A 22,008-nucleotide genomic window follows, 5' to 3' on the forward strand; every position below is an offset into this window, starting at 1 on the left:
GGAATGGGGAGGAGAGGAAAGTCAATGGTCTACCTAAAAGAATTAGAGAGAAAAAGAAAGAAGAAGAAGAAGAAGAGAGAAAGACAGACAGAGAGAGAATATCATTATAAGGGGGAAATGTACAATTAGGACTGCATTGGTCCAATATTTAAAAAAAGGAATAGGGACAAGTTAACTATTGTATTGCTTACCAATCACGCAGCAGATATATATATATATATATGTATATATATATGTATATATACAACTTGGCACATTTAAAAACGGTCTTTTTTTTCTTATAAGAACATCTAAAATGTATATGCATATGTACGTCATGAGAGGACAACAAAGCAAAGCTTAAAAAAATTTTTTTTAAAGAGACAAGTGTATTCTAGTAACCTCTGGCCAGAAGGAAAATGGGAAGAGAGAGAGATGCGTGGGTAGTGAACCCCTAAACCAACTTCATCTTAGACATTCAGGATGATAAAGGGAAGTAGAGATGTGACTGAGAGCAGAGAAATACACACTGTCTCTTTAAGAGATGGATAATTTGACTGTACAGTTAAGAACACAAGAGTAGTGTTTTCAGTTGATAATCTACAGCTCACAACAAATACTCTGGTAGGTGAATACTGCTTGACATTTCATGTAGTGACATGGGGGAGGATTAGAGTTTTTTCATTTCTTTTTTTTTTTCCTTTTTTTTTTTTAAACGGATATCCATTTGCACAGCACAGCAGACACACAAGAACCACAGCGCACCAAAACAAACAGTACGTGTGCTGGCGGGATCTGGCCTTCCCTTTAGGAAAAAAAATAGTCTGTAAGGAATAAAGGGCAAAACAATTATAATTACACTTGATGGACCTACCTCTTCCTTGATCCCTTGGGGGCTCTCTCTTTATGCCAAGACCCCATGGGTGGGTAGGATATTTATTACAAGTCAGAGTAAGAGATAGGGAGGTGATTGGTAGTTACAAGTGTTTAGACCGTCAACTTATATTTTATTTTGAACTAGCTGGGGTTAGAGGGGAGAGAAACTTTTTTTTTTTGTGGCTGGGAGGAAACCCTGACTTCTATGTCTTTTCTGGATCCCTGTGGGAGCTCTAGGAGTATAAGGACAGCTGGATTTTGAGTCAGGGATGCCCCCTGGCAGTGCCCATAAGGTTAGAGAAAGTTATAAGAAAATATAAGTCTAAGGGAAGGTACTGCAAAAGTGCCAATAGGCTCAAATGTGCAACCATTCCCTTGTTCTAACCCTCCATTAGTCCTCCTCTGGATGGGGATGTCGAGAGGAAAATAAATTACACTAGACTGTCTTGGACAGCTCTCCCTTTTCATCTTTTCCATTTAGTACCTAATGTCAGCTTCATGGCCCTAATCCCCTGCCTGGAGGGTCCTCTTCTTATCCCTGAATACACTCAAGTGGAAGCTGGGTCAGGAAGTTGGGTTGACTGGCAATGGGTCCCAGCAGCTTGAGGTCTGGCCTCCAATGGTCACTTTCGGAAGCTGCTCTCTGGGATAAGCAGAGTACGTCTTCGAAGCTTTCTTCCTGATCCTTCCTCCAGCAAGTATGTCACATCGATGGCTAAAAAGAGAGCCATGGAACTCAGTCAGGTGCTGACATTATTACCAAAGATCCTTCTTGCTCCAAACTTCTCAGCTTTTTTCATCTCCCTCCATGTTCCAGTGATATGGTTCACTTCTCCAAGACTAGACAGACTGGCCTTTCTCTATCAGGTCTTGGGGAATGTAAGTATGGTTTTACCTCCAAATTATAATCACAAAATGGCAGCTAGTTTCTAACAATGGTTTATATAGGGCACTTAAGTCTACAGCCATCGTTCCATGAGTTGAAGGAAACAGAGAGGCATGATATAAAAGCTATTTTTGGTATTTCCTGATTTTAGTAAAAGACTATTCCCTTAATTTACCACCTTTTTATCCCAAATACCTTTTATTCTTTTCTATTTTATTTTATTTTTTTGCTGAGGCAATTGGGGTTAAGTGACTTACTCAGAGACACAAAAGTCAGGAAGTGTTAAGTGTCTGAGGCCATATTTGCACTCAGGTCCTCCTGACTTCAGGCCTGGTGCTCTATCCACTGCACCACCTAGTTGCTGCCCCACCTTTTATCCTAGTAGCAAAAAATCTTTACTGTATAACTGTTCACTTCACTCTGACATTCTGCTGGTGGAAGTATGTTAGTCCCTCTCTCTTTCCCCACTACCCTCTCTGCGCTCCCCCCTCCCCCCACCCCTCGACACTTTCTTTCAGTGTCCATCCCACAATGGCCATTTTCAGTCTTTTTTTTTTTTCTTGAAGAAACAATGCTGATTTCCTTAAGGAACTATTCTGCCCTTTTATGGACCCTTTCTAATGTCTACTTTAAGCTAAAAAGGATAATTTTCATCATTCTTACCATTCTTCCCAGGGATCTTCTCAAGAAGGTTGAGCAGAATCTGGTTGAGTCGCTCCCGTTGGCTGTGTCTCCTCTCTTCAGGTGTGCAGGACCTCTGAGGCTCCTGTCTGCTTTCATCAGCTTTCTTTTCACCCTCAGTTGTTTCACCAGGTGCTACCTCCCGATCAGTTTCTTCTAGGGTGGGCATCTCATTGGCTGCTTGCTCTTGACTGGCCAGTACTTCTTCAATGAGTGGTAGGGCATCATCCTCCTGGCCTAGGTCTTTGATGGGTGGCTTTGAACGTTCTGTCTTCCAGGATGATCTACGGAGACGATGTATAAGTTCAAGTTAAGCTTAGCAACATAGTGGAGAAAAACAAAGGGAGAATAATGAAACAAAGTTGGAGCCTGGACTCCTCAGATTCTACTGGGTTTGGAGATAAGACACCCAGTTCTCCCCCTCTCCCCCTCAACTGATCCTAATTTTGCTCCTGACTTGATTGAAATGTTAGGTAATTTACTGATGTTCTTTGGACTTTAGTTTCCTCTTTGTAAAATGGAAAGAATTCATACCTAGAAGGCATAAGGAAATTAGAGACACTAAAGAAAATAACAAAAAACTAGAGTAATGGCAGGCATTTCATTCTACTATCCTAAGTCAATTCAACACAATTTAATCATATCAACAACCCAACAATAAAGATAATTTGTTTTGTGCTTTTAATTTTTCAAAAGCACTTTAATTTTGATCAATCCTATAAGGCAGGTAGTGTAAATACTACTATATCCATTTGACTTGAGGAAAAACCTAAGACACAAAAAGATTACAAAGCTTGACTAATAGATTACTCAACTTCCACTCTCATCCCTTTCCTTCTGGACAATTCACCAAAAGCAAATATTAACTATTTACATACAAAGCACTCTAACAGGCACCACAGTTAAATAAAAGAGTAAAATATGAAATAGTTCCTGGTCTTAAAGAATATGGAACCTATTATAAGGGATGAGATATGTACACATATAATATTATAAAAATAAGGAAGTATATAGGAGGGAATACAAGAGGATTGTGATCTTCTCAACATGTTGTGGGCAAAAAAAATCTTACCCCTGGCTACTGAAAAGTTCTGTCCTTCAGGACCCTGCTTTTTCTCCAATATGAATGGCATCCACAATGGTACACTAAGGACAGTGGAGAAGGTTTATGGGCATATATGGAGACTATTATAAGTTTGTTCTGATTTCTAATCCAGTTTCTTCTTCCATCTCCAGAAAAACTTGATTCTGAAACTTCCTTTGTTTTAAATTCTGTTCTTTGAAGCATTGGCTGGGCTACCTTCACAAAGGATCCCAATCCCTTATGAGGTAAGTCCTGTTATTCCACTTTTAAATTTTCAGTTTATTTATCTGGATTTTTCCCTTTTCTAAGTAACTTACCTTCCTCCATTCCTCTTGTAGTTGTCTGGGACATAATGAGGCTGCAGCAAAGAGAAGAAAGAGATGAGAAGCATGTAGAAAGTGGCAAACTGACTGAGAAGACTGGTCCCAATTCAAGTTGAGGTGAAAGTGAGATTAGAGCCTTGGCTCTCTTCATTTCCTAAAGAGTTAATGTCTTCCTGAAAGACAGCATGGTCTAGTGTATAGGTTGGTAAACTATGGGCCTGGCCCTCTGCAACCTGTTTTTGTACCATCCATGAATTAAGAATGGTTTTTACACTAAAAAAACAGGCAGCAGTAGTTTGCTGACCCCTGATTTAGTAGAGAGTTACCTTTAAAGAAGAGCTATCTGGATTCTACTTCTACCTCTAATGCCTATTGGCTGTGTTACCCCATTGAAATCCCCACTTCTCAGCAATTTAGGCAGTTCTCAGGATTCAGATTGCAGAGAAGAGGCCAGCTTGCATTGGAAGAAGTAGTTTTCTTAGACAGGAGTTGCCTATAACAATGTAACTACAGGCCCAGTCCTTAAGCATAGCTATTTTACAGCTTACCCTTGAGATGTGAGAAAGAGTCAAGTATGGTCTAAGGCACTAAAATACAAGACTGAAAAACAGGAACTTTTGGGACCAGCTCTTATTCTTTTCTACTGATGGGCCGCAATATCCTCCTGAAACTGAGCACACGTATCTTCTGGTTGCTATGTTGTCTCTTTTACCCCAGCTCCTTTTTAGTACTGGGTTAAGGAATCAGATCATTTTCCCTCTTGTTTTCACCGATAGAGAGGCTTCTTAGCCAGTGAAAAAGGATGGGCACAGCAAGAATTCAGATAAAAATGACAATTTGATTTTATGATAATTTAAGAATGGTCTCATTGCTCACACAGAAATATATTAAGGTAAATATAATTATAATTATTTAATATATATCGATGAGGTTTTTGGAAAAAACTTGTTGGAAATTAATTTTGTAGCTTCTTGTTTGTTTGAGATAACAAGTACAGTCCTGGTCTAAAATTAGGAGACAAATAACATACTGGTTCGAAAACTAACTTCTCTGTAACTCAATGTGTAAACTTCTATTCTAAAACTCAGTTAGGATAATGGGAAGGAGGTAAGCTTACTGAGAAATCTCTCTTGGGAGTGAGCTTCTTGGGGAAGTGGTCAAAGGCATAGGGTTTGGTGCAGACAGGATAGCGGTTCCGATGAATCTTGTAGAACAGGTGGGCTGATTTATCAAGTCGGTAGTCACAGATATATACATCCTGCTCTTTCACTCCTTTGGGCCTTCCTGAAATCATAGACATATCAGAGATTCAATTTCTATCACCCTCTTTTATTCCAAATTGCTCATTAATCCCAAACACCACTTGGATGACAGGTAGCACAGTCAGTCAGTCTCTTTAAGTAGGTAGCCATTATTGTTCAGCAATTTCCAAGATCAAATAGGGACTAAGGAGAAGCTAGATTCCAAAATACACAAAAAAATAAATGAGGGATAAAGGGTTAAGGATATTTTGGAACTAGGAAGAGTGATTATTTAGGGAAAAGTAGCAGAAAGGAGCCAATATGAAGGAAAAGGGTTACAAAACAAGAATCATAGAAATAAAATGCGGTAAAATCTGAGAAGTGGGTTTCCTTTTTAAAAAATGACTAATGGATGTCAGTGCTCCAAAACTCTATGGAATTGTATGAAATGGGCAGTATTCTATGCCTCTTGGGATGTCCCTATTCTCATTTTAGCTTTAGGATGTTCTGAGAAACAGACAAAAAGAACAGGCTTCTTTAAGTACTATTTGGTGGAGATATACTTAAGAAGCAATACTAGGTAAGGAAGAAGAGTAAGCAGCAGAGTTTTTTAGTTTTCTAAAAGTCTTTGGAGAACCCTTTATAGAAGACATAAAGAAAGAAATTAATGGGGGATGTTGGGGAGAATCTGAGTCAAGAAAGGGGTGGAGCCTGGAAGCTGTTAACCTAACCTCAAGTACTTACCTTTACAATATGTGTACAGATCTAATACGCAACAGGTCCCCACCACAGCCTCCAGAGGAATGATTTCATACAGTGGCACTCGGAACAGCTCATTGTGATAAAATCGACGTGATGGGGAGTGGTGGGTTTCATGGGGACGAAAATAATGATGACCAAAGGCAAACCGCTCCTCTCTGGGGCAGAGAATGATGTGGAGGAAAGAGAAAGAAAAGTCTGGTTGATGGCTTGAAGCAAAAGCCTAATAAAAATAATCAGTTCTATGCCTTGTTATTATGTAGAAACAGTTCACAAATTGGACCTATGAACATACTTTTCATTCTTCCAAAGCTTCTCAATTCGAAAGATATCAAGTTTCTCTCGGTTGATATGGGATAACAATCGATAAGACTGACGGACTGGGTGGCCATCAGGGGTTCTCCGACTATCTCGCATCAGGTACACACAGTCACCTGAAAAGAAAACAAAGAATACATACTTCAAATGATGTGGGAAAAAAACTTCAATAGATCCTCTCAAACCACTGTCTCTCTTCCCTTTCTCAGTCAAAACTCCTTGACAAAATTATCTCATTTATTACCTCTGTTTCCTCTCTTCTCACTCTGCATTTGGCACTGTAACTATCTGATCATTCCTTTTCAGTCTCCTTTGCTGGTTCATAATTCACATCATGTGAACTATCTAACTATAGATATTCTATAAGGTTGTGGGCTAAGTCCTCTTTTCTTTTCTTCCTCTATGCTCTTTATTTGTAATTTAAATAGATGCCAATAGGTTTGGCTATCATCTCTATGTAGCTGATTTCCAGATCTACACATCCAGGGCCAATAATTCCTTTGAGCTTCAGACCTGTATCACCACTGTCTATTGGATATTTCAAATTCAACATCTTAAACTCAACATGTCTAAATCCAAATTCATTATCTTTTCCTCTAAATCCTCTCCTCTTCCAAACTGTCTTATTTCTGGTTAAGATATCATTATTCTTCCACTGTCTCAGGTTTACAACCTTAGCATTATCCTCTATTTAACAAATGTAATCAGCTGCCCAATCTTTCCATTTCTAATAACATCTCTTTCATATGACACAAAAATGTCATTTTAATTCAGGGCTTTATCACCTCTCCCCTAGATAATTACAACAGATTCTTAATCAGTTTTACTGCCTCAAATCTCTCATCACTACAATTCATTTAATATACTATTGCCAGATAGTTTTCTTTAAGCACAGACAGTGCTCACACACACACACACACACTTTATATTAATATTGCATACATGTGGATGTATATAATCTACATATACTTTCTCCCCAATTAGATTGCATATGTACATACACATAGATATATTTATCTCCATATGTACTTTCTCCCCCATTAGATTGTAAGCTCACTGTAAGGATATATAGTGCTTTAGAGTAGGTATAACGTTTTACAAATATCTTATTTTAATCTCAGACCAATACAAAGAAGTAGGTGCTATTATTATTCCCATTTTTAAAGATGAGGAAACTAAGGTAAGATAGAGGTTCAGTGACTTATCCAGGGTCATGAAACTTTTAAGTGTCTGAGGTGAGCTTTGAACTCAAGTTGTCCTGATTCCAGGTCTATCTCTCTAATCACTGTGCCACCTAAATGCCAAAATTTTACCTAAGTATCTCATTTGATTCTCATAACAATTCTGTGAGTCGAGTACTATTATTATCTTTATTTTATAAATAAGAAAAACAATCTGAAAGAGGGTTAAATGACTTCCTTATGGTCACAGAGTATTTGAGTTAGGAATCAAATTTAGATCTTCCTCTTACAAGCTATCTAGCAATCCCAAATTAATTCTAGTATCACCATTGTAATGCATAATATTTGACACACAGTGAGTACTTAAATAAATTCTTTTTGATTGATTTGTTTTTGCTGCTATTTGTCAGGCATCTATGTTAAATAGCATGCACCCTGGGTTCAACATGAGCTTATACTCAGACAATGTAACATAGATAAATTTTAAAGTAGACAGGAGGGGAAGTTCTAGAAAGAGTTCTGAGAATGCTATCATTCAGAGCTGAAGCGGTCTAAATAATAGTTTTATAGTGGTGAAAATCAATTGCATGTCATGGGAATGAAGTAAGCTATTTCCTTTTTCTAGACACTTTTCTTTGCCTCTCAGATTTGAGATCTTGCTTCATTTTAAAAGGGAGATAAATTGTTTTCTTCCATTGGTAAGAATGACTTGAAATGTGGACTAGATGAAAAAAACTATAAAAAATGTTATCAAAGTTTAAGTGGACAACTCCACAAATATTAAAAGTTTTTTAGCATTTGAAAATGTCAGATAGAATGGATAGGGCCAAGTTCCACATGTGTACCTTGACGTAGCAGCAGGTCATCCCGGAGTAGACAGATGAAGTAGACACAGCCAGGTTGGGCATAATGGGGCCGAGGTATCATGGGCACTTCCTGGTGAGAGGAGGAAACCAAACTGTGAAGGCTGGGTTTCTAATTTACCTTCCTACTAAGTTTCACCAAAGAGAGGTAAGAAACTAAGATTTGTATTCTATGCCTACCAAACATTTAGTTCAATTATATTAATCCACCAAGGATTGACTAAGAGAATTTTAAAACTCACTTTTGAAAAAATGAACTTCTGAGGAAAGATTAAAGCATAGATTTAGTTTGGAAGATAGTCTATGTTTCAAAAGGCCATATCAGAGAGTGGTAGCCACTTGTTCTGTTTTTGTTAAAACAGAAAACAAGAAGAAATGAGGTAGATACAAGGAGGTATTGAGGCAACTAAATGAACTTTTTGTATTTTCCTTAAATGAAGGAAAGGATAGCATTTCTTTTTCTGGAGATATTTTAGAACAAGAAATCCTACAATTTGGATTGTAGATAAGTAACGGAGAAGTATGATTATCATATTCATTATACAAATGAGGCCCAGGAATTTGAAAGGATAGTGGGGGATGAAGAAGAGGTAAGGTCATATATGTCATGTCCCTTGCTTTTTAGGTTACAGAATACTGACATAAGGTTGCTTACCCTGTCCACAGGCCTTGGATCACATTGTTCACAGAGGTAATGTTCTACATCTGAGTTTACTCCCATGCAATCACAGTGCTGCCACACCTGCAGAAAAAAATAGCTGAAATTAGTGAAGAAAGTTCTCAGATTTATTGAGGAAAGCCCTGCTGAGAATGAAACCAATCAGGCTTAGAACCTTCAGATCTCTTCCTTCTGCTTGGTAGTATCAAGACCATTCATTATGATGATCAAAGAAAATATATGCAAGAGCTAAGGGATTCAGTTGGGGAGACAGAAGCAGAGTGGTAGAAAGAATGAAAATATTTAATAAAGCAGCAGAACAATTTGGTATAAATGCAAAAGAAGAGGTCAAATTTCTAGAGTAATTTAAAGTTTACGAAGGGCTTTCCTTACTTATTCAATACAAACTTTCTAGATACCTGTTGTAAATATCCCCCCCACCCTTTTTTTTTTTTTTCCAGAAGAGACTACTGAAGTCAAAAGAGGTTGAGTGACTAGTCTAAAATCAGTCAATAAGTACTGGAGCTAGGATTTGAATTCAGTTTTCTCCTGATTCCAATTCTAATCATTTCCCAGCCATATTATGCTATCATTGCCAAGAGATTGGTAAGATGTAATTCTGTGCAAATAAAATGAAGGAATTAAAGGAAGGAGACAAATGACTGTGCTAAACTACTACTATTTTGTGTTTACCACTGTAATTTTCCTAAGGATATGAAATAGATACTTCCAATAATATTTATATATCTGTATACTATCGATATTATTTCTCATGTCTACATAAGTTGTTACTTAGTTTTACATATTTTTCAGGTTGAAATCTTAGTACTGTACCTTCTGTTTTCTGATTTTCCAAGTTCCCTTTTAACACAAACTTACTACTCTAGTTTCCCTTCACAAAGAAGTACAGAAAATTAGAAGCATAGAGATATGTGTAGTGCCTTGCATGTAGGCCATTAATAAATGTTTGCTGAATTGAATAGGAAAGAAGGATGAATAGCAACAGATGCTAGAAACCTTTATACAGCCATAATACATAGGGAGAAAATAGGATGACTTGTGGTATATCTAAGTCAAATAAAGAGGCAGGGATTTGTTGCTTGAAAACACACCTTATAGATCAAAAAATTTTCCATCCTGAATCTTCTTACCATGCACTTGTCACACTGAATCATGAGGCCTTCATCCTTGTAGAGGCCGCAGATACAGCGGATAACATCATCATCCTTCTCATGCCCATTTTCCTTCTCACAGACTGAGGTTTCGCTGCTGTCTGCTTCACTTGCTGTTTCCCCCACAATCTCATCAATTTGAGCTGATGCCTCATGCCGTGCATTGTAGTATGCTTTGCGTAGTCGACATACATCTCTCCCAATTGGGGACTTGCGTCCATAGTATTTCTGAGAGAGAGAAGAGAGAAAACAATCTCAGTCTCCTTAAGTTTTGGTTGGAACATTTTTGGAACAGTGCATAGTACACTAGTAGGAACTTTGTAACTATTTACCAAAGTTGAAAAGAAATTAATTGAAAAGCAGCTATGATCATCAAAGTCATCTAGTGTACCCACTTTGATTGCCATGTAAATCTTACTATTCTCTATCTCTGTCAGTGGTCCTAAAGCTTATTTGATTTAAAAAAAATGATTCATTTTATATTGTTGATATTAAGGGACAAGATTGCATCAATTTTATGAAGCTTTTTTTTTTAATTGCCATAGCTTTATTCATTCATTCATTCATTCATTTATTTGTTTATTTTTATTGACAGAACCCATGCCAGGGTAATTTTTTTACAACATTATCCCTTGCACTCACTTCTGTTCCGATTTTTCCCTCCCACCCTCCACCCCCTCCCCTAGATGGCAAGCAGTCCTATACATGTTAATTAAATATGTCACAGTATATCCTAGATACAATATATGTGTGCAGAACCAAACAGTTCTCTTGTTGCACAGGGAGAATTGGATTCAGAAAGTAAAAATAACCCGGGAAGAAAAACAAAAAATGCAAACAGTTTACATTCATTTCCCAGTGTTTTTTTCTTTGGGTGTAGCTGTTTCTGTCCATCACTGATCATTTGAAACTGAATTAGGTCTCTTTGTCAAAGACATCCACTTCCATCAGAATACATCTTCATACAGTATCGTTGATATATATAATGATCTCCTGGTTCTGCTCATTTCACTTAGCATCAGTTCATGTAAGTCTCTCCAAGCCTCTCTGTATTCATCCTGCTGGTCATTTCTTACAGAACAATAATATTCCATAACATTCATATGCCACAATTTACTCAACCATTCTCCAATTGATGGGCATCCATTTATTTTCCAGTCTCTAGCCACTACAAACAGGGCTGCCACAAACATTTTGACACATAAAGGTCCCTTTCCCTTCTTTAGTATCTCTTTGGGGTATAAGCCGAGTAGTAGCACTGCTGGGTCAAAGGGTATGCACAGTTTGATAACTTTTTGGGTATAATTCCAGATTGCTCTCCAGAATGGTTGAATTCGTTCACAGCTCCACCAACAATGTATCAGTGTCCCAGTTTTCCTGCATCCCTCCAACATTCATCATTATTTTTTCCTGTCATCTTAGCCTATCTGACAGGTGTGTCGTGGTATCTCAGAGTTGTCTTAATTTGCATTGCTCTGATTAATAGTGATTTGGAACACCTTTTCATATGAGTGGTAATGATTTCAATTTCATCATCTGAAAATTGTCTGTTCATATCCTTTGACCATTTGTCAATTGGAGAATGGCTTGGTTTCTTATAAATTAGTCAGTTCTCTATATATTTTGGAAATGAGGCCTTTATCAGAACCTTTAACTGTGAAGATCTTTTCCTAGTTTGTTGCTTCCCTTCTAATCTTGTTTGCATTAGTTTTGTTTGTACAGAAGCTTTTTAATTTGATGTAATCAAAATTTTCTATTTTGTGATCAATAATGGTCTCTAGTTCATCTTTGGTCACAAATTTCTTCCTCTTCCACAAGTCTGAGAGATAAACTATCCTATGTTCCTCCAATTTGTTTATAATCTCGTTCTTTATGTCTAAATCATGGACCCATTTTGATCTTATCTTGGTATATGGTGTTAAGTGTGGGTCCATGCCTAATTTCTGCCATACTAATTTCCAGTTATCCCAGCAGTTTTTGTCAAATAATGAGTTCTTATCCCAAAAGTTAGGATCTTTGGGTTTGTCAAACACTAAATTGCTATAGTTGACTATTCTGTCTTGTGAACCTAACCTGTTCCACTGATCAACTAATCTATTTCTTAGCCAATACCAAATGGTTTTGGTGACTGTTGCTTTATAATATAGTTTTAGATCAGGTACAGCTAGGCCACCTTCATTTGATTTTTTTTTTCATTAATTCTTTTGAGATTTTATGAAGCTTTTAATACATGTAATGGTGATGTTAAGTTTTAATTCACAATAGACACAAATCCATTAAATAATGAACTGTTATAATGAGATTCTACTATATGAACTGATTACTGTTTTTAGAACTTTCATATCCTCTCCCTACTTTGTCAGTTATTCCTTCTTATTTCCCCATATGTCCATATCCACACCTCCACTGAAGCTAAACGAATATCTTGTTCCCATTATTCCTCCTTGGCCTTCAAATTTTTGTCTAATGCCATACGATGACAATTCTTTGATTCCTTTAAATCACAGCTCTAGACCACCTATGACTTCTCCACAGGTTCCACTAATACTACTATCTACACAATCTCTTAACTTTTTTTTCTTCAAGGCACTTCCCTAATACACTTATTATTGCAGACTTCTATATGTTTCCTTTGTCTCAGTCATTGTAACATACTGTACAGAGACTATATATCTAACTTTTAATACATGTTCAAATATTATGGAATTCCTTTATAATGTTGTATCAGTGTATAAGACAAACCATGATATACCAGACTTTTTAATGTACTAGTTTTTTTTTTTGGGGGGGGGTATGGTATAACTTGTGATTCACAAAGAACTAGGTTATAATGAATTGTACTAAGACAGGTTTTTATTTAAAGCAATTTCCTTATGATTAATATGTTTTGTATAGATGCTTAACAAATACTGCTGAGCTACAACATCTATTTACTTTTGGGTCTACCCTACTGATCAGTAGGGAAAGCTGAAGGGAGAAGGGGCCAGTGTTCTTGGTTTATAATAGTTATGTGCACCACAAATTCCTTTTCCATGAGCTCAAACATAGAGGTCTCAGGGACTGCACTCAGCCTCACCTCAGCATTCCGGAAGACCTTGAGCATGTCAGCATCAAACGCCTCCACTGTCTTGTAATACCCTGTCAGGATCTGCTTCTCAATGGTAATGAGATCTAAGGGGTCAGATATCTTCTCATAATAATCAGCATTCCTGGAACACAAACCAGGCCTGTCAATTTGGGACACCTATCTGTCCCCAAATACCCTGGATAATCCCCAGGAAAAACGTGAACGTACTTTTTCTTTGGGGGAAGGTTCAACAGTGGAGTTGCCAATGCCTGTCGGGAGGAATCTGCAAAGGAAGGCAATGATTATTAGAAGGACTTTGTGGCAACAACACAATTCTCTTTTAAATAAGGGGAAGAGCCAGAAACTAAAAGGCAGAAGAAATTTAGGTTCCTTTACAGTTCTACACACAAACCAAAAAAATTCCAAAGAGTACATGTTTATGGGAATAATAATAATAAATGTGAATTGTTAAGGCCAAAAATCTGCAAGTCTATGTAGGAACACAAATTAAATATTGCAGATAAGGAGGTATGCTGATACAGTCTATCAGTATAAAAATTAAGAAAATAAGTTTCACTTGCTGCATCAGGAATTTTAATTTGATAGTAGGAAAATTTTTTTTATTAAAAAGTGAGAGATAGATTACAAAGGAAGAATCTGGAATTCTTTTCATAAAATTTCTAGAGCATAGTGATGTCAGTTTCTGAAATGAGTTAAGTATTACAACTTAATCCCTCACCAAGTTCTGTTATAAAGAAAAATAAAAATTATAACAAAGATTATTTCTAAGTCCTGAACAGGGAGCCTATAGTTAACAGTACTTGTTTGATATGAGAAAATCAAATCCTCCATAATGAAAAACTTAGGATGGTAAATATTTTTTGAACTGCATTTCTATGTTAAAATATTGAAAAATATACATATGCTTATGATAATCTGAATTTACTTGTTAATTCATTCAATTTCTGAAGTTCTTCCAGAGATAAGAGAAGTATACAGTTCTATCTCCAAATATAGCTTATGTCCTCAGTCACTTTCTTCCAGTCTCAGATGAAGGAAGCTGATGCTAAGATGGTGTTATAAATGTAAAGGGAAGAAAGGGGGAGCTAAGCAATTTAGTAAAATTTTTATTTTACTCCACTAGGAGATGGGGTATAAAAGTTGCAAATAGGAAGGACCCTAGAGGAAAAAGAAGAGAAGACCTAAGTTTCTCCCAGTTTCTTTGTTCTATGTGGGAAGAGAGGCAAGAAGAAAGGGAAAGGTCAACCATAAACTGCAGAAAGTAGCAAATACCCTTCAATTTCTTTTTTTCCAAATCAAAACATTCATTATCTTTGGCAGCAAAAGTCAACCTAAGCTCACAAAAGACCCATCTTTAGGATTTCCCACTCCTTAGAGATTCCAAAAATTCAAAAAGATAATAGAAATGAAGATGTATGACTAGAACTTAAAAGGAAAATGATAATTTGTGTTGGGGTTTTCTTTTAATGAGTTTAACAACCTATCTTTTCATTTGTTGATTTGATGCCCCACTGTGGGAAACCACAGAAAACAAAGATGAGGCCATTATCAATTTGGCCTAGGTTCTCATTCTGAGAATGTAATTTCTAGCAGATGGATTACTTATTATAATGAAATCCTTTTGGAGGTTAGGCGGTAAATAGATTATAGATACATCAAAGATAGTGAGTCTTTGCCAGCTCAATACTTCTAGGTTCTGATATGCAAAAAAGAATTTTGATGAACCCCAAATTCATATTCTTACAATGGAAGAATGTGGAAGAAGCAATGGACAGACCTTAAGTCAGGAGAGTTCGATTCAGCTTCCAGCTTTGCCACTACTACCTGTGTGACATTGAGCAAATCACTGAACCTCTCTTGAGTCTCAAATGTCTCAACTGTAAAATAACGATACCAACACTATCACAGACATTATTATATCCACCAAGAAAAGATATTCTGACTGCCAACTGGTCAGAGTGGGGAAGGTTGAAAAACATCAAATAGTTTGCCAGCACTGGGCTCAGGAACACCACAGAGTGTATAGTCACCAGTTTGGGATCCAGCTACTGAAGCAGGGTCTAATGGTTAGATCTAAAAATCAGATCTAATAAGAAAACAGATGGTCTGGGACACTATTAGGTAAAGCAGAGACATATATAGCCAACATATTTATTGGTGCAAGAGAATACATGGAATTTAGGGAAGAGTATTTCTTTTTAATCCATTAGGGCCGAAAAAGAACTATGATTTAAATAGAGAAATGATGGCAGTTTTTAATTAATAGGGAATGATATATTTTGCTTTTTTTTTTTAGAACAGCTGTTATTCATATGCATATATATATATATATTAAGTCTATGTTAACATATTTTATTGCTATCAGGTAATTATGTATCAGAAAATGGAGTATCATTTTATAATAATGTCTTTTATGTGCATGTTCAATTTAAATGATGTTTTATAAACCTCAAAGGGCTATTGTGAAGATCAAATGAGAAAGTGAGGGAAAGCACTTTGCAAATTTTAACATGCAACAGAATGTAGGACATTAACTTCAGTTCTGAGGCAGATGAGGGGGAAAAGGAAACATGATGCGAAGGTAAGAGGGAAAGGAACTTTGCTTGGGGATCTAGTCACCTTTGTAGGAGATGATGCTGTCACATATCTCTTTGAATATCTGGGCCAGGCGGGCTGCCCGGGCCACTTCAATGTTCTCCTCTGCAGCTGCCAATCTCCTTGTACGAACTGAGCGGGCTGTCTGCAAGGCGGAGAACTGGGTCATGAAGACATCTGGAAAGGCAGAAAGATAACAAGTCTCATTCAGTGTGAGCCCAAATTCTCTCTATATTTCCCTTGGTTCGATTGAAAAAATTCAGTAGTTTCAGGAGGCCCCTTTCTTTCCTTATGGAATGCAAGAAATATTAGTTTCTTAGAAAAGCAAAAGATGGGAATTAACAGTGATTTTAGCCACTGGACTGATATGAGACTTATTAAAAATAGAAAAACAAACTATGTAAAAGTCAGAAAATCACTGCCATTTTAAAAATCAATCAAGCCACTGAAATATCTGGGCAAAGTTCTGAATTTATTTAGGACTTGCTCAGTATATTCTCTTATATATCAGGAAGAAAGCCTCTCCTTCCCCATATTAATGAAAATTCACCTTCTTTCCCTTCTATTAACCCCTATTTCCCCTACTGGAAAAGAAAGACAAACAAAAAACTCTTTGAAACAAATATGTATTAGGTGAGCTCTTTGCTCAGTTTTTTGAAAATGTTGCAGGATAGCTAACTAAAAAGCAAAAATAAAGCTCCCAATGACTGTTAAGTATGTTGATTAGTAATTTAAAACTAACACTAGAACTCTCAGGAAACCCAAGAGGAAACAGAAAAAAATGGTGTTCCTGAACATTTTTAACCAAATGGTTTTTAGATTTGCCAGTTATTCTACCTTTAGTCTATATAAAGAACAATTCTGAACTCGGCTATATCTGACATTAGCTTGTTGAAGAATGACAATCCAACTATCTTCTATGTGAAAGGAAAGGAAAAAAAACTCGAAAGTTGTATGTTGATTTGAATGAGAAAAATAGCTTATCAACTGCTACACAAGGGGCATCCTTCCATATCCCTATTATACCTAATTATAATTCAGTCTCTCCTTCCTCAGGCAATATTTTAGACTAAAGGGTGATAGCAGAAAGAATAACAAGAAGGGGACTCATCTTATTCATAAAATATAGATCAGTATGCTATAGGATTGTGACAGAAAACATCATTTATTCACACTAATCAATGAACCTTGGTATCAACTTTTCAATCCATTTTCTAGAATTTGATACTGATTATCCCCTGGAAGCTTTATTTGAAGAAAATAAGTTGTGGTCAGCCCTTTGAGATGTAAATGGGTCCCCTCTCATGACTCACCAGATTTGATGTTTCCATCATCTCGGCAGATACCATTCCAGCGGGTATATAAGGAAGCTGAATGGATATTGTCACTGGTGTGTTTTACCTCCTCTTGCTTCTGTCTGATTTTCTCCCAGTTCCGGACCAGGAATACATGATGTTTTAACACAAAGTTCCTTTGGGAAGGGAGAGGGAGCAGTTATCAGTGCAATGTGAAGGTGTTACAAAGAGGTCTGTATGTAGATAGGGTTATAGGAGATCTATTTTTTTAATTGTGAGGACTTTTCCTAAGTGTGATAAGTAAATATTGTATAGAACATACAAAACATTATACTTTCTTTCTTCTCAATACCTCCATTTAAAATCAGGAACTCAATTAAACATTATTCTTTAATGCCCCCACTGAGGACACTGTTTAGGCTATCATTAGGAGAGATATGTGATACATGATATGCCTCCTTCAAGAAGGGGCTTTTCAAACTAGAAAGAGAAAAAGCATTTAAAAAAAACCTGAAACATGAAAAGGTGTTACACCAATATGGAATTGAGTAACAGCATAATCAAAGATGTTTGAGTTGATCAGGGCATACAATACACAGGGACAAAAATCATGGATATATGAACTATATGGAGATACTGTAATAAAATACACAGAAGAATCCAATTTGCTTGCTAATCTCCTAAAGAAATTTTCTGAGATTCTATTCAGTTCTGTTAAGTATTACAAGACCATTTATACACTTCTATTCACACCTACCTCTCTTTTCTCTCAACATGCCTAACTGCACAGTATTATCTATAGAAAGTATTTCTTAAATCTGTTTTTATGCTGAGCTTTGTACAATCCAGGATCCCAAGGACATAGGAGATCATTTATTCACAGAAAGACCTCAGATACTACCTAGTTCGACAGCACTTGAACCAGAATTCTAACATTTTAAAAAAGGGCTAACTGATCCTCAAGGAGTCATTAATTCTTTGCCTGAGATTCTCCAATGAAGGGGAAACTTCCTATTTCCTGAAGGAGCACATTCCATCTTTGCACAGAACTTTTTGCACGTTTTCTATCCGTTGTTCCTTGTTCTGTTCTAGGGAGGATACTTTTTCCACATAACAACCCTTCAAATAACTGAAGATGCTTATCTTGCCCCTCGTAAGTTTTTTCTTCTCTGGAATATATATTACCAGTTTCTTTAACTGGTATTCCTGTGGCATTATCTTCAGGTCCTTTACTGGCTTGTTGCTTTCCCATTCCCAATTCCAGGAAATCGATGTAATTTTAAAAGCAGGAATTCCAGTACGGACTATAACATTCCATATATAATCCAATGTAGATAATATATCAGTTATTTGAGTTGGCATGCTGTTGAATTACACTGAACTTGCACTCCACTAAAAATGCCAAATCTTTTAAAGATAAACTCTATTCTTTCTTGTACATGACTTTTTCTGTTTTGTTTGTTTTTTTAATCCAGGTATAAAAGATTAAGTTATTACTACTAATTCTTTATTAGATTTGGTCAAATGTTCCGCTTTACAAGATCTTCTTGGATTCTCTGCAATCCAGTGTGTTAGTTATCCTTCCAGGTTTGCATCATGTGCAAATCTGGTAAGTGTGTCATCTATGCCTTCTTCTAAGTTAATGATAAAGATGGTGAACAGCACAAATTCAAGAAGAGCACCTCAAAGCATACCGTTGAACACTTTCTCCCAAGCTGACATCAAGACATTAATGATTATAATTTGCATCCAGTCATTCCATCAGTTTTGAATTAATCTTTACCATCTAATTGATATCTCTTCATCTTTTCTAAAGCATAGTATGAAGGATTCTATCAAATGTTAAATCTAGAAAAATCATTTATAAGATGATTCTGATTTAGCACTTTAAGAATCCTGTCAATAATGGAAAAGAAGTTATTCTTGACTATTTTTGAGGGGTTTTATTTTATTTTTACAACGCTACAACTTTTGGCTTAACTACTTGAGTTTCATTCAGTCTAAACTATTTTTTCATTATGTCTGGTGCTTTCTTTTCATATCACTTTGATATTTTTCAAAGATTCTCAATGCATTTTGTTGTGATACAAACACAACTTTTCAAGAAATAATCCCCTTCTCCCCAACCCTGAGTAATATCCTTAAGAAAAAGGTAGGTTATCTCCCACAGTAGACATTGTCATTGGGCTGAATTTTGTCATCTTTTAGTACTGCTTCCATCTATCATATGGTCAAGAGTTAAGACATGATGGACAGGCATGAATATGTTTCAAACTGGTCAGTGTAGGGCACAGCCAAATCAATCTGCATTCTTCAGTATATGGTTTTTTGGTTCTGCTTTCTTCACTTTGTATCAGTTTACACAAGTCTCTCCAAGTTTCATTGTATTCCTATCTTGTGGCACAATAATATTTCATTACATCCATATACTATTATATTTCCCAATTTGTTTCTACATGTTGCTACTGCAAAGAATGCTGCTGTGAATATTTGGCACATGTAAGGGATATCTCTGTAACTGATTACCTGGGATATAAATTTGGTAGGACTGTTCCACCGATAGGGCATTATTATTAGTCAGCTTATTGATAAGCCCTTCCAACATAATTTCAATTTTTTATCATCTTGGTCAATTTGATGGGTTGGAAGTGATGCCAATGTTGTTTTACTTTGCACTAATTTTATAATAATATGGAAAACACTTATTTCTAGTATTTGTTGATAGTTTGCATTCCCTCTTCTGAGAGTTTTTTTTTATCTTCTGACCAGTAATATACTAGAGAAATATTTGAACTTATAAAGTTATGTAAATTTCCTATAGAACTGATATATCAGAATTTTATAGGAGATGTTTGATATTAAGAATTTTTTCTTCTATATATATAGATTCTATACATAAAAACTTATCATATTATATAATCAAAAACATGTTGATACTATTCTTCTATAACCATTCCAGTTAATCAATAAACATTTATTAAGTACCTACTATGTGCCTAGCTCTGTGATAAACACTGGGGATACAAAAAGAGGCAAAAGACAGTCTCTGCCCTTTGGAGCTCACAAATCTAATGGAAGAGCCAATAATTAAACAAATATGTAGAAACAAACTATATATAGAATAAATAGGAAATAACTAAAGGAGAAAAATAATTAGAATTAAGATGGATTAAGAAAGGCTTCCTGTAGAAGATGAGATTTTAATTGGTATTTAATTGAAGTCAAGAAAGCTGAGATGACAAAGAAGGGCATTTCTAAAATGTAAGGCAGCCAGAGAAAATTTTGCTGAGAGTTAAGAGATGCAGTGTTTCATACGTGGAATACCAGGAGCCAGTGTTGTTGGATGTAAAAGTAGGTGGCAGGAAGTAAAATAGAAGAAGATTGGAACAACAATGAAGGGGAAGAGGGGTACAATAGGTTATCAAGGGCATTAAAATCCCAACAGGAATTTTTTTTTTTTTATCCTGAAGGTGACAGGAAAAAACTGGAGTTTGAGAAGAGTGCTGACATTGGACCTGTGCTTTAGGAAAATCATACTATGTGAGAGCTCTGATAAGGAAACTGAGGCCTAGAGAAATTGTGACCTGGACATATTAGGAATTAGTGCCTGGAGGAGGGGGATAAACTGGAGGGAGAGATACCAGCATACTACTATAATAATCCAGGTACCAAATATAAGAAATTAAATGTTTTTCCATATTACTTATAACAAAATCAGTACAAAATAAAAATTAGCATCACTTTAAAGCCATCAAACTGACCAAGATGAGAACCTACACCAGAGTGTTAGCAATGTCATAGGAGAGAAGGGAGTACATTGAGAGATTAAGCAGGAGATAGCACATCATAAGAAGTTCTGTTCCCCACCATTTTTCTCTTAAGGGACATTTGCAGCAGAAAATGGAAGGTCTGAAATCAAAGGGAAATTACTCTGCTTTCTACTAGAAGCTCTCCACATCTGAGGCAGGAAAAAGGTAGTTCATGTTTTTCTTTTGCATTTTTCCTCTGTTAAGAACTGCTCGTTTCCATTTTCTGGGTATGTATTTAAAAAAAAAAAATCTTAGTGGGCTATACTTAAACCAATTAGATTGACTACATGATAAAAAAGGAAAATGACAAATACTGGAGGGAATATAGGAAAATAGGTACACTACTGCACTGGTGGAAGAGCTGTGAACCAATCCAACCATTCTGGAAAACAATTTATAACATGCCCTAAGGGATGTAAAACTATGCATTTTCTATGAGTTAGCAATCTGTACCCCAAAGAGGTCAAAGAAAAGGAGAAATGACCTTTATGTACAAAAACATTTATAACTTTTTTGTGGTGTTAAGAATTGAAATTTAAGGGATGTCCATTAACTGGGGAATAGCCGAACAAGTTGTGTTGTAAGACTGATGAAATACTATACTAATGTACTTTAAGAAATATTGTGCAGTATGTTTTCAAAAAATTTTGGGAAGACTGATATAAAGTAATACAGTGAAGTGAATAGAACCAAGAAAACACTATATACAGTAATAGTATGTTGTAAAGATGATCAATACAGAGATCCAAGATAATTCAAAGGACTCACTCATAATGAAACATGCTATCCACCTCCAGAAAGAAAACTGATGTATTGCAAGAATAAATTCAAATGTATTTTTTTACTTTCTTTCACGTTTCTTATTTTTTATTTTTTGTAATATGACCAATATGGAAATATGTTTTGCATTACTTCACATGTCTAATTAATATTATATTGCTTGTTTCCTTAGAGAATTTGGAACTCAAAATTTTTTAAAAAATGAATGTTAAAAATAAATTTAAAAAAAGAAAAAAAAAACTTAGTGAGGATACTGAACATCCCTTTCTCTTTAGTATTCTCTTCGTATCTTAAGGAGTTAATTCTTTTTTAAAAAAATAATAACTTTTTATTTTTCAAAATACATGTAAAGTTAGTTTTCAACATTCACCCTTGCAAAACAAAAATTAATTCAATCTTGACAGTTTCTTCTGTCTCTAG

The 22,008-nt window shown here is 35.9% G+C and overlaps 1 protein-coding gene and 1 long non-coding RNA gene across 6 annotated transcripts in view; one reads left to right on the forward strand and one right to left on the reverse strand.

Moving 5' to 3' along the window:
* Positions 1–545: 545 nt before the first annotated feature.
* LOC116423344 overlaps positions 546–22,008 on the forward strand; it is a 71,479-nt gene continuing 50,016 nt past the window's right edge. Inside the window, exons 1-3 of the long non-coding RNA XR_004233913.1 lie at positions 546–603; positions 3,659–3,751; positions 3,845–3,946. This is a non-coding gene — a long non-coding RNA (uncharacterized LOC116423344). The remainder of the gene's footprint in view (positions 604–3,658; positions 3,752–3,844; positions 3,947–22,008) is intronic.
* Positions 668–22,008, reverse strand: part of ASH1L (ASH1 like histone lysine methyltransferase) — a 217,593-nt gene continuing 196,252 nt past the window's right edge. For all 5 annotated transcript variants that reach the window (XM_031966722.1, XM_031966720.1, XM_031966721.1 and 2 more), the window contains 13 exons: positions 17,018–17,175; positions 15,729–15,881; positions 13,317–13,371; positions 13,098–13,230; positions 10,001–10,249; positions 8,847–8,933; positions 8,174–8,264; positions 6,125–6,263; positions 5,815–5,987; positions 4,947–5,113; positions 3,824–3,864; positions 2,405–2,706; positions 668–1,570 (listed from right to left, as the gene is read on the reverse strand). In XM_031966722.1, coding sequence (XP_031822582.1) covers positions 1,479–1,570; positions 2,405–2,706; positions 3,824–3,864; positions 4,947–5,113; positions 5,815–5,987; positions 6,125–6,263; positions 8,174–8,264; positions 8,847–8,933; positions 10,001–10,249; positions 13,098–13,230; positions 13,317–13,371; positions 15,729–15,881; positions 17,018–17,175 — 1,840 coding nt within the window. In that variant the 3' untranslated portion in view covers positions 668–1,478. The remainder of the gene's footprint in view (positions 1,571–2,404; positions 2,707–3,823; positions 3,865–4,946; positions 5,114–5,814; positions 5,988–6,124; positions 6,264–8,173; positions 8,265–8,846; positions 8,934–10,000; positions 10,250–13,097; positions 13,231–13,316; positions 13,372–15,728; positions 15,882–17,017; positions 17,176–22,008) is intronic.

This window comes from Sarcophilus harrisii, chromosome 4 (assembly GCF_902635505.1).
Source record: "Sarcophilus harrisii chromosome 4, mSarHar1.11, whole genome shotgun sequence".
NCBI lineage: Eukaryota > Metazoa > Chordata > Mammalia > Dasyuromorphia > Dasyuridae > Sarcophilus > Sarcophilus harrisii.